General features: G+C 63.6%; 1 protein-coding gene across 2 annotated transcripts in view; it reads right to left on the bottom strand.

Moving 5' to 3' along the window:
* Nucleotides 1-26: 26 nt before the first annotated feature.
* Nucleotides 27-14,170, bottom strand: part of HPX (hemopexin) — a 50,470-nt gene continuing 36,326 nt past the window's right edge. For both annotated transcript variants that reach the window (XM_075011263.1, XM_075011331.1), the window contains 3 exons: nt 3,922-4,052; nt 2,603-2,747; nt 27-2,180 (listed from right to left, as the gene is read on the bottom strand). In XM_075011263.1, coding sequence (XP_074867364.1) covers nt 1,954-2,180; nt 2,603-2,747; nt 3,922-4,052 — 503 coding nt within the window. In that variant the 3' untranslated portion in view covers nt 27-1,953. The remainder of the gene's footprint in view (nt 2,181-2,602; nt 2,748-3,921; nt 4,053-14,170) is intronic.

Here is a 14,170-nt window from a genome sequence, read left to right as displayed (position 1 = left end):
CCGCCGGACTCAGACCCGAGACGGAGTTTGCGGGACGCGCTCGTGTTCTCCCTCGGACCCAATGACGTCACAGGCCGGCCCATCCCCTGGGGAACGGGGGAGGCTCGGGCTGCAGGAAGGGCCCATCTCGCTGCGGGGGGTCGGGCAGCTGCATGGCTGGAAGGTCCCGTACAGGGCGGGGGCGGTACTCAGGTGGGTGGAAGCTCCCGTCCCGGAGGGGGGTGTCCAGGTGGCTGGAAGGTCCTGCATGTGGGGGAAGGGGAGGGAGGTGGTAGTGAGATGGGTGGTAGGGCCTGTCGGGGGGGGGGGCAGCCTAGTGGGTGGAAGGTCCCATCTGGGGGGGGGTGGCCAGGTGGGTGGTAGGTCCCGTCTGCGGGGTGGGGGGCAGCCTAGTGGGTGGTAGGTCCCATCTGGGGGGGGGCAGCCTAGTGGGTGGAAAGTCCCATCTGGGGGGGGTGGTAGCCTAGTGGGTGGAAGGTCCCATCGGGGGGGTTGGTAGCCTAGTGGGTGGAAGGTCCCATCTAGGGGGGTAGCCTAGTGGGTGGAAGGTCCCCTCTGGGGCGGTGGCCAGGTGGGTGGTAGGTCCCGTCTGCGGGGGGTGGTAGCCTACTGGGTGGAAGGTCCCATCGGGGGGGTTGGTAGCCTAGTGGGTGGAAGGTCCCGTCTGGGGCGGTGGCCAGGTGGGTGGTAGGTCCCGTCTGCGGGGGGGGGGGGGGCGTAGCCTAGTGGGTGGAAGGTCCCATCTGGGGGGGGTAGCCTAGTGGGTGGAAGGTCCCGTCTGGGGGGGGTAGCCTAGTGGGTGGAAGGTCCCGTCTGGGGCGGTGGCCAGGTGGGTGGTAGGTCCCGTCTGCGGGGGGGGGGTAGTCTAGTGGGTGGAAGGTCCCATCTGGGGGGGGTAGCCTAGTGGGTGGAAGGTCCCATCTGGGGCCGTGGCCAGGTGGGTGGAAGGTCCCATCTGGGGCAGTGGCCGGGTGGGTGGTATGTCCCGTCTGGCGGGGGTAGCCTGCTGGGTGGAAGGTCCCATCTGTGGGGGGGGGGTAGCCTAGTAGGTGGTAAGTCCCCTCTGGGGCGGTGGCCAGGTGGGTGGTAGGTCCTGTCTGCGGGGGGTGGTAGCCTACTGGGTGGAAGGTCCCATCTGGGGGGGGGTATCCTAGTGGGTGGTAGGTCCCGTCTGGGGCAGTGGCCAGGTGGGTGGAAGGTCCCATCTGGGGGGGTAGCCTAGAGGGTGGGAGGTCCCATGGGGGGGCGAGGAGTCTAGCCGGTGGAAGGTCCCATCTGGGGGGGGTAGCCTAGAGGGTGGGAGGTCCAGTCTGCGGGGGGTGGGGTAGCCTACTGGGCGGTAGGTCCCATCGGGGGGGGGGGTATCCTAGTGGGTGGTAGGTCCCGTCTGCGGGGGGTGGTAGCTTACTGGGTGGTAGGTCCCATCTGGGGGGGGTAGCCTAGTGGGTGGTAGGTCCCATCTGGGGGGGGGTGGTAGCCTAGTGGGTGGAAGGTCCCATTTGGGGGGGGTGGTAGCCTAGTGGGTGGAAGGTCCCATCCTGGAGGGGGTGTGGTAGCCTAGTAGGTGGTAAGTCCCGTCTGGGGCGGTGGCCAGGTGGGTGGTAGGTCCCGTCTGCAGGGGGTGGTAGCCTACTGGGTGGAAGGTCCCATCTGGGGGGGGTATCCTAGTGGGTGGTAGGGCCCGTCTGGGGCAGTGGCCAGGTGGGTGGAAGGTCCCATCTGGGGGGGGGTGGTAGCCTAGTGGGTGGAAGGTCCCATGGGGGGGGTGGTAGCCTAGTGGGTGGAAGGTCCCATCTGGGGGGGTAGCCTAGTGGGTGGTAGCTCCCATATGGGGGGGTAGCCTAGAGGGTGGGAGGTCCATGGGGGGGCAAGGAGCCTCGCGGGTGGAAGGTCCCATCTGGGGGGGTAGCCTAGAGGGTGGGAGGTCCCATGGGGGGCAGGAGCAGCTCTGCATCAGTGGGGGCACCCGAAGAGCACAGCCGTCACGCTCTGGGGGGCAGAGGGGCTGGGGTTCCCCCTGAGCTCAGCCACGCTGGCGTAGTGGTGGAAGGAGTCGCCGTGGAAGATGTAGACGCCCTCGGCATTGCACATGGCGCTGTCCACGTGGGCGTGCGGGATGGGGGTCTCTGGCCCTGGGCGCCGCGGGCTTTGCTTCAGATCCACCTGCCGCATACGGTTCCCTGTGGGGCAGCCAGAACCACGTCAGAGCCGCCCCCAGGACCCCACAGAGTTATCCTCTGGGGTGGAGGGACCTGCCAGGGCCCCTGGCACCAGAACCCAGGAGTCCTGTGTCCCCTCCAGACCCCTTAGAAGACCAGCTCTGCTTCCAGCACCTGGGAGAGAACCCAGGTGTCCGGCCCCCATTCCTGCTCTAAGCCCTACCCCTCCCACCCCTCCAGCGCCTGGGCGAGAACCCAGGAGTCCTGGCCCAGACCTGCTCTAACCACTAGCCCTCCTACCCCTCCAGCGCCTGGGCGAGAACCCAGGTGTCCGGCCCCCATCCCTGCTCTAACCACTAGCCCCCACGGCCCTCCCAGGCCCCTGCTGTGCCCACTGGGGGTTGCTGCCCGTTTCCCGCCCCGCGGCCGTGCGCAGCCCCCACCTTGGATGACGAAGAGCTGCTCGGAGCCAGGGCAGGTGAAGGTGGCGTCTGCACGGGCAATGCCCAGCTCGTCCTGCAGGCTGCGTGGGTAGCCCTGCACCCGGGTGTAGCCGTGGCCCGCCCGGTAGATGGACACCAGGGTGCCCTGCAAGGCACATGGAGCGGTGTTGGGCACCGTGCTCCAGAGACCCCTGCCAGGGCCCCGAATACGGCCCTTGGCGTGGGGCGGGGGGGACAGACACCCAGCCCTGCCCCGCCCCATCCTGCAGGGGCACCCAACCCCCTGCCAGGGCCCCGAATACTGCCCTTGGCGTGGGGCAGGGGGGACAGACACCCAGCCCTGCCCCGCCCCGTCCTGCAGGGGCACCCAACCCCCTGCCAGGGCCCCGAATACTGCCCTTGGCGTGGGGCAGGGTGGGGCGGGGGGGCAGACACCCAGCCCTGCCCCGCCCCATCCTGCAGGGGCACCCAACTGCTGCCCTGCCCCTGCCCTGGGGGGGGCACCCAACCCGCTACCAGGGCCCTGAATACTGCCCTTGGCATGGGGTGCGGGGCACAGATACCCAGCCCTGCCCTGCCCCGTCCTGCAGGGACACCCAACTGCAGCCCTGCCCCCGCTCTGGGGGAACACCCTCCCCACCCCGTCCTGCCCCACGGGGACACCCAGCCCCCACCCCGTCGTGTGGGGACACCCAACTGCTTTCCTGCCCCCACTCAGAGGGAACACCCACCCCACCCCACCCTGCCCTGGTGGAACACTCAGCCTAACCCGACCCGACCCAACCCCACCCGCCCACCCCTCTCTGGGGGAACACCCAATGCAACCCCACCCTGCCCCACTCTGGGGGAACACCCAACCCAACCCCACCCTGCTCTGGGGGAACACCCAGCCTAACCCGACCCAACCCCACCCCACCCCACCACCCCTCTCTGGGGGGCACCCTGCCCACGCCCTACCCTGTTCTGGGGGAACACCCAACTCAACCCCACCCCCCCGCCCCACCTTGGGGGGACACTCAGTCCCCGCCCTGCCCTGCTCTGGGGGGACACCCAACCCTGCCCTGTTCCGCCGCACCCAGCCCCCACCCTGACCTGCTCTGGGGGACACCCAACCCCTCCCTGCCCACCCCGCCCTGGGGGAACACCCAACCCAACCCCACCCCGCCCTGGGGGAACATCCAACCCCGCCCTGGGGGAACATCCCACCCAGCCCTGCCCTGGGGGGACACACCTTAGCCCCTCCCAGTCTTGGGGGAAGCCCCCCAGCCAAGCGGGCCCCAGGCTGGAGGCTGGGCTGGCTCCGACCGCCCCTGCATTACCTGGATCAGGTAGAGCTTGTTGTCCCAGCTGAAGGCGCTGTCCACCTGCCCAGCCAGATCCTGCCACGTGTGGTTGAGTGGCCACGAGTGCCAGCCGTCCCGCTTGGAGTCCAGGCGGAAGTACTGCCCCCCTAGGTGGGCAAGAGCATCTGGGCTCTGCACTGAAGCTGGGGGCAGGGCCAGTGGGGGGCAGGGCTGGGACCCAGCGCTGTGTGGGGCAGGGCTGGTGGGGGCCTAGGACCCAGCGCTGCTCTGGGGCCAGGTGGAGGGGTGGGGCCAGCGCTGCTCTAGGGCCAGGTGGAGGGGTGGGGCCAGCGCTGCTCTGGGGGGGCTTGGGTGGCAAGGCTGTGATGTTACTGGATCTTGAGGTGGGTGTAGAATCATAGAGTCCTATGGCTGGAAGGGACCTCAGGAGGTCGTCTAGTCCAGCCCCCTGCTTCAAGCAGCATCAACTCCCACCAAGTCATCCAAGCCAGGACCTTGTCCAGTGGGACTTAAAAACCTCTTGGGATGGAGAATCCACCAACTCTCCAGGCAACGCATCCCAGTGCTTCACCACCCGCCTGGTGAAACAGTTTTTCCTAATATCTAACCTACACCTCTCCCTCTTCAACTTCAGACCATTACTCCTTGTTCTGCCATCTGACACCACTGAGAACAGCTTCTCACCCTCCTCTTTAGAGCTCCCCTTCAGGAAGTTGAAGGCTGCTATTAAATCACCTCTAAGTCTTCCCTTCTGTAAACTAGACAAGCCCAAATCCCTCAGCCTCTCCTCAGAGGTCTTGTGCTCCAGCCCCTTATCATTTTTGTTGCCCTTCGCTGAACCTGCTCCAGCAAATCCACATCCTTTTTATACTGGGGGGCCCAAAACTGGACACAATATTCCAGATGTGGCCTCACCAGTGCCGAATAGAAGGGAACAACCACTTCTCTAGATCTGCTTGAAATGCTCCTCCTAATGCACCCCCATATGCCGTTAGCTTTCTTGGCTACAAGGGCGCACTGTTTACTCATATCCAGCCTTTCATCCACCATAACCCCTAGGTCCCTTTCCATCGTACTGCTGCTGAGCCAGTCGGTCCCCAGCCTGTAACAATGTTTGGGATTCTTCCGCCCCAGGTGCAGGACTCTGCACTTCTCCTTATTGAACCGCATCACATTTCTTTTGGCCCAGTCCTCCAATTTATCCAGGTCCCTCTGGATTCTCTCTCTCCCCTCCAACGTATCTACCTCTCCCCCTAGTTTTGTGTCATCTGCAAACTTGCTGAGGGTGCAACCCAGTCCCTCATCCAGGTCATTAAGATGTTGAATAACACCAGCCTCAGAACCGAGCCTTGCGGTACTCCTGTGATGGGGTTCAGGGGTCCCCCTGCACTGCACCCCGTCTGCTGGCAGGAGTGACTCTCACTCAGCAGGTACAACATCAGGTTTATTAGGCAACAGATGCCCAGTTTCTCACAGAAGCGACAGTACAGCAGCCAGAGACAGTCCTTCCAACCCGTCCTGGGAGAAGACCCCAAGGGGTGCCCCTCTGGGGTGCAGCTTTCCCCCTCCTCAGGCTGGCTGCCTTCCAGCTCCTCTTCCCTCGCCTCTAACTGCCACCCCCGATTCAAAAACCCAGCTCGACTCCTCCCTCCTCTTTGTTCAGACAGAGGTGTTACCTGCCAGTTGTAGCCCCAGGGTCATCCTTAGCCACTGGGAGCTGCTCTGCTTGTCTCCCACATCCAGCCTGGCTCACACATGCACCCCCCCACTCCATCACAACTCCACTTGAAATGGATCACCATCCAGATATTGAGCCATTGACCACTACCCGTTGGGCCCGACCATCAAGCCATCTTTCTATCCATCTTATAGTAAAACCCATGAACCCCAAGCAGCATAGGTCATCCACAAGGCTCCTCCACCTGGTTCTATCTTGGGCCATGGCTGCAATCTGGCCCCACGAATATCCCAGTTCTTGTGCTTCCGTGAGTGTAGATCTCTTCCATGTTATTTGGGGTCTTCCTCGGCTGCGTTTCCCCTGAGGATTCCATTTCAGGGCATGTCGAACAACGCTGGATGGGGATTTCCTCAAAGTATGTCCCAGCCATCCCCATTTTCTCCTTTTTATTTGGATCCCCCCTGGCTCTTGGCCTGTTCGTGTCCACAGATGTTCATTCGTGACTTTGTCTTGCCATCTTATTTGTAATATGCACCTCAGGCATCTACTCAAAAACGTCTGCAGTTTGTGCGTTGCGGACTTTGTGGTGCGCCGTGGTTCACAGGCACACAGCAGGACGGACTTTACGTTTGAATGGAAGAGTCTCAGCTCTGTCTCAACAGCGGTGTTGTGCGACCTCCAGAGTTTGAAATGCTCCTGTGGCTTTGCCAGTCCTGGATTTGATGTCTAGGCCAGTTCCACCATCTTTATGCACAACACTACTGAGATAAGTAAATTGTTCGACGTCTTTGAGGGTCTCTCCCCCTAGAGTGATGTTGTCTTGTTTAGTGTGGTTGACCCTCACAGTTCTAGTTTTACATCTGCTGATACAGTGCATGAATCCAATCTATACTCCTCAGCTTCTGGGCCAGACCCAGGTACCACTGCTTCTTACACGAATAGATAAACAAACACTTCCTGAGTCACTGTCTCCACATCATTCATGATTTTATAGACCTCTATATAGGCCCCCTTTGGGATCTCTGTTCGAAGATGCACAGTCCCTCTTGATGTTCACAAGTTCAAATTAACTGCCGATAATGGGCCACTTCCACCCTGACTGAATAGACCTTGTCAGCTCTGGCCCTCCCCTTTACTGAGACCCCCCCTCTTTAAATACCGCTCTGAAACCACCCCCCCACTCATGCATCTGATGAAGCGGGTCTCTGCCCACGAAAGCTTATGCTACAAAATGTCTGTTAGTCTATAATGTGGTTCCCAAACTGGGGTTGTGCCTCCCCCACAGGGGGGTGTGAAGAAATTCCTGGGGGGAGCACAAGGTGACCTCCTCCTGTCATTCTTCCACCCCAAGAAAGATCCACCCTTTGCTTCTGGCTCTCCACCCTGCCATTTCACACAGGTGACCCCAGCTGCTGTGAAAAGCGGGCAGCCGGCGAAGCCCCACGTGTTGCTAGCTGCCTCCTGCAAAGCCGAGTGTGTTGGTTGCGGGGACGAGTAGGATGCAGTTAGATGGGAGACTGGGGGTGTCTAGCTCAGGGGAGGGGGATGGGGTAAGAGCAGGGGGCCTGGCTTTGGTGGAGGGGAGGAGCAGGGCGGAGTTCGGGCAGGCAGCTCACAGGGCTTGGGCTGGCAGCTGGCTCCAGCAGCGTGGGCTCAGGAGGCTGGTGGGCAGCTGGTCCTAGCACTGCGGGGCTCAGTCAGGTTGGGTGGGCAGATCAGGGACCACAGGGCACGTGCGGGCAGGTGGGTGGGTGGGAGGCTGGCGTGGGGCTCAGGCAGCTCCCAGCTGGGGTTGCACCAGGCACCCGCAAGGGGCCAAGAAAAACTATTTGTGCTTATTTTTATTTGTCATTTAAATTAACATTTTCTATCAAGTTTGTGCTCATTTTAGATCGCGAATGGGATTTGTTGTTGAACGGGGCTGGACGAGGGTAAGGAAGAGGTGGGGGCGGGAGGGTTTCTCACAAATCAAAAGGGGGGGCACGATGCCGTAGTTTGGGAACCGCTGCTCTAAGATGCCACAGGACTTCTGGGGGGTTTTGAAGATACAGACTGACTCGGCGACCCTGCGCTGCTCCTCCCCTCTTGTCCACCTCTCCAGATGGAAGTTGCTCCGTCTCATGAGGATTTTTGCCCTGCTACGTACATTTCCATTGTTTAAATGGAGCCCAGCAGTGCCCGCACTATTCCAGGCAGGGCTGTACCGCACATTTATACACGCGATTTCGTTACCGAGCCCTTTCCATGGCTGCGAACACTGAGCGCGCTCTGACCACCACTGCCCGCTGCGTGGATGTCGCTGGAGAACTCGTTAGGGCGACTCCCACTGGTTTTCTGCCATGGCCACAGCCCATTTTGAGCCCCGCCAGCTCCGCCGCCGTGGGGCTGGAATTGGAGATCCCACTGTGCACCGCTTCCCCTTTCTCAGCACGGGGTCTCAGCAGCCCCGAGGCTGCCCAGGAAAGCCACTTTTGCGAGACCTCCGCGTAGTGCCCTGCAGCCAGCCTTGGACTTCGGGCTCCCATCGTTCCGCATCGGCTGCAGACCTCGCCGCCCACTCTCTGCCCCCTTTCCCCGCTGTCCGCATGTGGGCTGCTGAGCCTGTGGGGTGCCGCTACTTACCTCTCCGCTCTGGGCCTTGTTTGAGGCACCCTGCTCAGTGCGGGGACCCACCGCCTCCCCCAGGGCAGAGCTGCTCAGTGCTCCACGGCCTCCCACCTGGCACTCTGCTCGCAACCAGGCCTGGCACAGCACCCACCCGCAGCCTCCCGCAGGCACAACCTGCCACCTCCGGCAGCAGGACACCCCGCTGCGAGGGGCACCCCTGGGTGCACAGCGACCGCAGCGGGGGGTGTGGCGTGCCCAGCTCAGCTCCCACACTTCCCAGGGAGGGAGCAGGGTGCCCTGCATGCGGGGTCTCACCGCAGCGCCCCCAGGTGCCCATCCCTGGTGACCTGCACAGCCAGGGACAGCTGGTTCCCAGCACGCCCCATGGTCCCGGGATCCTCCTCTGGCTGCAGTTGGCATGGGCAGCTCCGCTCCAGCACAGCTCGCGCGCCCCCGCTCCCACCCCGTCCGGCACAGCTCGCGCGCCCCCGCTCCTGCTCTTACTCTGCTCCAGCACAGCTCGCGCGCCCCCGCTCCCGCCCCGTCCGGCACAGCTCGCGCGCCCCCGCTCCCGCCCCGTCCGGCACAGCTCGCGCGCCCCCGCTCCTGCCCCGTCCGGCACAGCTCGCGCGCCCCCGCTCCCGCCCCGCTCTGGTACAGCTCGCGCGCCCCCGCTCCCGCCCCGTCCGGCACAGCTCGCGCGCCCCCGCTCCTGCCCCGCTCTGGCACAGCTCGCGCGCCCCCCGCTCCCGCCCCGTCCGGCACAGCTCGCGTGCCCCCGCTCCCGCCCCGTCCGGCACAGCTCGCGCGCCCCCGCTCCCGCCCCGTCCGGCACAGCTCGCGCGCCCCCGCTCCCGCCCCGTCCGGCACAGCTCGCGCGCCCCCGCTCCCGCCCCGTCCGGCACAGCTCGCGCGCCCCCGCTCCCGCCCCGTCCGGCACAGCTCGCGCGCCCCCGCTCCCGCCCCGTCCGGCACAGCTCGCGCGCCCCCGCTCCTGCCCCGCTCTGGCACAGCTCGCGCGCCCCCCGCTCCCGCCCGCTCTGGCACAGCTCGCGCGCCCCCCGCTCCCGCCCGCTCTGGCACAGCTCGCGCGCCCCCGCTCCCGCCCCGCTCTGGTACAGCTCGCGCGCCCCCGCTCCCGCCCCGTCCGGCACAGCTCGCGCGCCCCCGCTCCTGCCCCGCTCTGGCACAGCTCGCGCGCCCCCGCTCCTGCCCCGTCCGGCACAGCTCGCGCGCCCCCGCTCCTGCCCCGCTCTGGCACAGCTCGCGCGCCCCCCGCTCCCGCCCGCTCTGGCACAGCTCGCGCGCCCCCCGCTCCCGCCCCGTCCGGCACAGCTCGCGCGCCCCCGCTCCCGCCCCGTCCGGCACAGCTCGCGCGCCCCCCGCTCCCGCCCCGTCCGGCACAGCTCGCGCGCCCCCGCTCCTGCCCCGCTCTGGCACAGCTCGCGCGCCCCCGCTCCTGCCCCGTCCGGCACAGCTCGCGCGCCCCCGCTCCTGCCCCGCTCTGGCACAGCTCGCGCGCCCCCCGCTCCCGCCCGCTCTGGCACAGCTCGCGCGCCCCCGCTCCCGCCCCGTCCGGCACAGCTCGCGCGCCCCCGCTCCCGCCCCGTCCGGCACAGCTCGCGCGCCCCCGCTCCTGCCCCGCTCTGGCACAGCTCGCGCGCCCCCCGCTCCCGCCCCGCTCTGGCACAGCTCGCGCGCCCCCGCTCCCGCCCCGTCCGGCACAGCTCGCGCGCCCCCCGCTCCTGCCCGCTCTGGCACAGCTCGCGCGCCCCCCGCTCCCGCCCCGTCCGGCACAGCTCGCGTGCCCCCGCTCCTGCTCCTGCTCTTGCTCTGCTCCGGCACAGCTCGCGCGCCCCCGCTCCCGCTCTGCTCCAGCACAGCTCACGCGCCCCCGCTCCCGCCCCGTCCGGCACAGCTCGTGCGCCCCCGCTCCTGCTCTGCTCCAGCACAGCTCGCGCGCCCCCGCTCCCGCCCCGTCCGGCACAGCTCGCGCGCCCCCGCTCCCGCCCCGTCCGGCACAGCTCGCGCGCCCCCCGCTCCTGCTCTGCTCCAGCACAGCTCGCACGCCCCCGCCCCCACTCCCGCTCTGCTCCAGCACAGCTCGCGCGCCCCCACTCCTGCTCTGCTCCAGCACAGCTCGCGCGCCCCCGCTCCTGCTCTGCTCCGGCACAGCTCGCGCGCCCCCACTCCCGCCCCGTCCGGCACAGCTCGCGCACCCCCACTCCAGCACAGCTCACATGCCCCCACTCCCGCCCCGCTCCGGCACAGCTCACACCCCCACCCCGCTCCGGCACAACTCGCGCCCCTGTCCCGCTCCAGCACAGCTCACACCCTCGCCCCACTCCAGCACAGCTCACACCCCCGCCCTGCTCCGGCACAGCTCACACCCCCGCCCCGCTCCGGCACAGCTCACACCCTCGCCCCACTCCAGCACAGCTCACACCCCCGCCCCGCTCCGGCACAGCTCACACCCCCGCCCTGCTCCGGCACAGCTCACGCCCTCGCCCCGCTCCAGCACAGCTCACGCCCCCGCCCTGCTCCGGCACAGCTCACACCCCCGCCCCACTCCAGCACAGCTCACGCCCTCGCCCCGCTCCAGCACAGCTCACGCCCCCGCCCTGCTCCGGCACAGCTCACACCCCCGCCCCACTCCAGCACAGCTCACGCCCTCGCCCCGCTCCAGCACAGCTCACGCCCCCGCCCTGCTTCGGCACAGCTCACACCCCCGCCCCGCTCCGGCACAGCTCGCGCATCGCTGACCCCATCCCTGTTGCAAGGGGGGGCTTGGGCTGAGGGGCGGGGACAACAGGCGGAATCACACAGGAGGCAGCCAATGGGAAGGGCCGAAGGGCTGGGATGGGTCAGAGGCAGGGCTGCCCCGTGTCCCCCTTACGTGTCCAGTTCTAAGTGGGCAGAGCCCAGGCTTGGGCCAGTCCGGGCCAGGACCCAACACCTGCAACCCACCCCCGTCCGGCCCACCCCAGACAGCTCCGGCCTGCAGACTCTGCAGCCCTGGCTGTGTATTCCAGGCTTGGGCACCCCCATTGTGCCCTTCCCCAATGCCCTAGCCCTGCTGCAGGTTCGCCCACCCCTTGCCCTCTGCGCACAGGCCCTGAGAGCGGTTCTCCCCCACCTCCTTCCCTTTCCCCTCTGTGAGGGCTTCAGAGCCGCTCGCACATCCCCCAGCCCATCATCATCATCATCATCAATAACCATCAGTATCATCAGCAATACTTTACCTAGATGACTCGTTAGGGCAATCGCTCTGTAGTTCTTGCACTCCAATGCCCCTCCTTTCTTGGGTATTGTCACAAGCACAAATCTTGCCCATTCCTTAGGTGCCTTCCCTTCTTTCCATGGTTTCAAGGGTTGTCATAGCCAGTGGTGGTAGTGGGGATAAGCTCCCACTATCTATAAAATGCTCCCATGGCAGGCGTCTCCAATAGCCTCTGACAACCGAAGTCCAGCTCCTGGCCTTCACGTGTGGCTCACTTTCTCAGCCCGGCGAAACTGTTTGCGCTGACAGGAGAAGGGGCGAAGGCGGGTGACGGGCGCCTTCAAACCAGCTGCTTTGGGCAGATGGGGTTCGTCAGCCCAGGAAGGCTGCCCACCTAGGAGAAAGCAACTCTGATTTAAAACCTCTGCTGCCTTGCGGCGATACCTAGTCATGGGAAAGGCTTCGGGAGCAAACCCTGAGGAAAAATCCGGAGATGGAGCCCTTAAGGCAGTTTGAGATTGTGCTCAGTCTCACTCTGGCAGCTCCTGCGACGACACTGGTGCCAAGCTGTACTGGCTTCCACCTTTCCCTTGGCTTGCATCAGTGGCGTGGAGAGGGGGAACCTGCTGCTGGGCATCAGCTGGTTCTTCAAACTTACTTGCCCAGGCCTGCGCCCTGGAGAGGACACTCCGGCACTGCTTTCTGAGAGGTGACACAACACAGGAAGCAGCAGTTACCGGTATTAAGCCACTGCACTCGACTGGCGTAGAGTGAGGCGCCAGGGGTTGCTTCCAACGGTGGGAGAGGTCTTTGGATCTCATTGGGCAGCTACAGTCCGCCTCAAGCTGGGCAGCCCCCAGCCAAGTAGGTGCTGCCTCGCCACGGTCCACTTGCTCCACTGGGTGTGTGGGGCTTAGGGAATCACCGACAGGTGGATCATTAACCTTACACCAGGCAAAACAAACAAGCAACAAAATAATCCAGCCTTCAGGCTGGGCACAAGGAATGTAAGGACCATGACTCCGGGCCTTACAGAAGACCTACAGAGCATTAGTAACCCCCGGAAGACAGCAATCATTAACAACGAGCTGAGAAGACTGCGGATGGACATGGAGCCCTCCAGGAAACAAGGCTATTGTCCTCTGGATGTCTCAGGGAGAAGGACTGTTCCTTGTTCTGGCATGGGAAGCCTCCAGAAGAGACCAGGGAACACGGTGTTGGCTTTGCAATCAGAAACAGACTAGTTGGCTCAGTCATACCACCAAATGTGGGAACTGAGAGAGTGGTGAAAATCCAGCTTCAGACACCAGTGGGCATGGTCAACATCTTCAGCCTCTATGCGCCTACTTTAACTTCTGCCCAGGAAGTTAAGGACAAGTTCTATGATGAACTTAGCATTGCCATCAGCGAGGTACCTTCCCATGAGCCGCTATTCATCCTTGGCGACTTCAACACCAGAGTTGGCAGCGACCACCACAGCTGGCCATCCTGTCTGGGACAGTTTGGAACAGGGAAGATGAACGAAAACAGACAGCGCCTCCTTGAACTCTGCTCCCAACACGACCTCTGCACAGCCAATACCTTCTTCAACGTCAAACCCCAGCACAAAGTTTCGTGGCGACACCCAAGATCAAAACATTGGCACCAGCTTGACCTCGTCCTCACCAAACGCAGCCGTTTAGGTAATGCCAGGGTGACACGTAGCTACCACAGCGCAGACTGTGACACTGACCACTTGCTCGTGTGTAGTAAGGTGCACATCCAGCCGCAAAGATTCTTTCACTCCAAAAAGGAAGGGAGGCCGCGCATTGACACTGGCAAGACTCGTGACCCTTTAAAAGTATGCGAGTTTGTCCAAGCACTTGAAGAGGCCTTGCCACACCCGGACGACACGGCTATCAGCAAGAGATGGGAACAACTACGGGACGCTATCTATAATACTGCGATATCGACCTTTGGGAAGAAGACAGTCCAGTCTGCTGATTGGTTTGAAGCCCACACTGAAGTGCTGGCGCCCCTGATTGAGAAGAAGAGACAGGCACTGGCTGCATACAGGTCCTATCCCAGTGAGGTGAACCTGCAGGCGCTCCGGTCTGCTCGGAGTCAAGTGCAGCAGGTTGCTCGGGGGTGTGCCAATGTTTACTGGCTCCAAATCTGCTCCAAGACTCAGCAGGCCGCAGACACTGGTAACATGCGAGGAATGTATGATGGGATCAAGCAGGCCATGGGTCCATCACAAAGAAAGACTGGCCCCACTTAAGTCAGCCACAGGTGAGGTCTTGAAGGACAGAACCAAGCAGAAGGAACGCTGGGTGGAGCACTACTCACAGTTGCACGCCAGAGAGACCGTAGTTACAGAGAGAGCCCTGAATGCCATCGAGCCCCTGCCCACCATGACTGAACTCGATGCTGAGCCCACCTTGGAGGAACTCAGCGACGCGCTAAAAGCACTCTCTTCTGGAAAAGCCCTAGGGAAAGACGGTATTCCCTCAGAAATCCTCAAATGCGCCAGTGGTACCCTAGTTTCAGAGCTGTATGGACTACTTTGCCAATGCTGGAGAGAAGGCAGCGTACTGCAAGATATGAGGGGTGCTAACATCGTTACTGTCTACAAGAACAAGGGTGACAAAAGCGATTGTAACAACTATTGTGGCATCTCCCTTCTCAGTACTGTGGGGAAGCTATTTGCACGTGTTGTTCTGAAGAGACTCAATGTTCTTGCGGAGAGAGTCTACCCTGAGTCTCAGTGTGGGTTCAGA

Source organism: Carettochelys insculpta, chromosome 1 (assembly GCF_033958435.1).
Source record: "Carettochelys insculpta isolate YL-2023 chromosome 1, ASM3395843v1, whole genome shotgun sequence".
Lineage (NCBI taxonomy): Eukaryota > Metazoa > Chordata > Testudines > Carettochelyidae > Carettochelys > Carettochelys insculpta.
The sequence above is the reverse complement of the archived record's forward strand: the minus strand, read 5'-3'. Positions and strand labels throughout refer to the sequence as shown.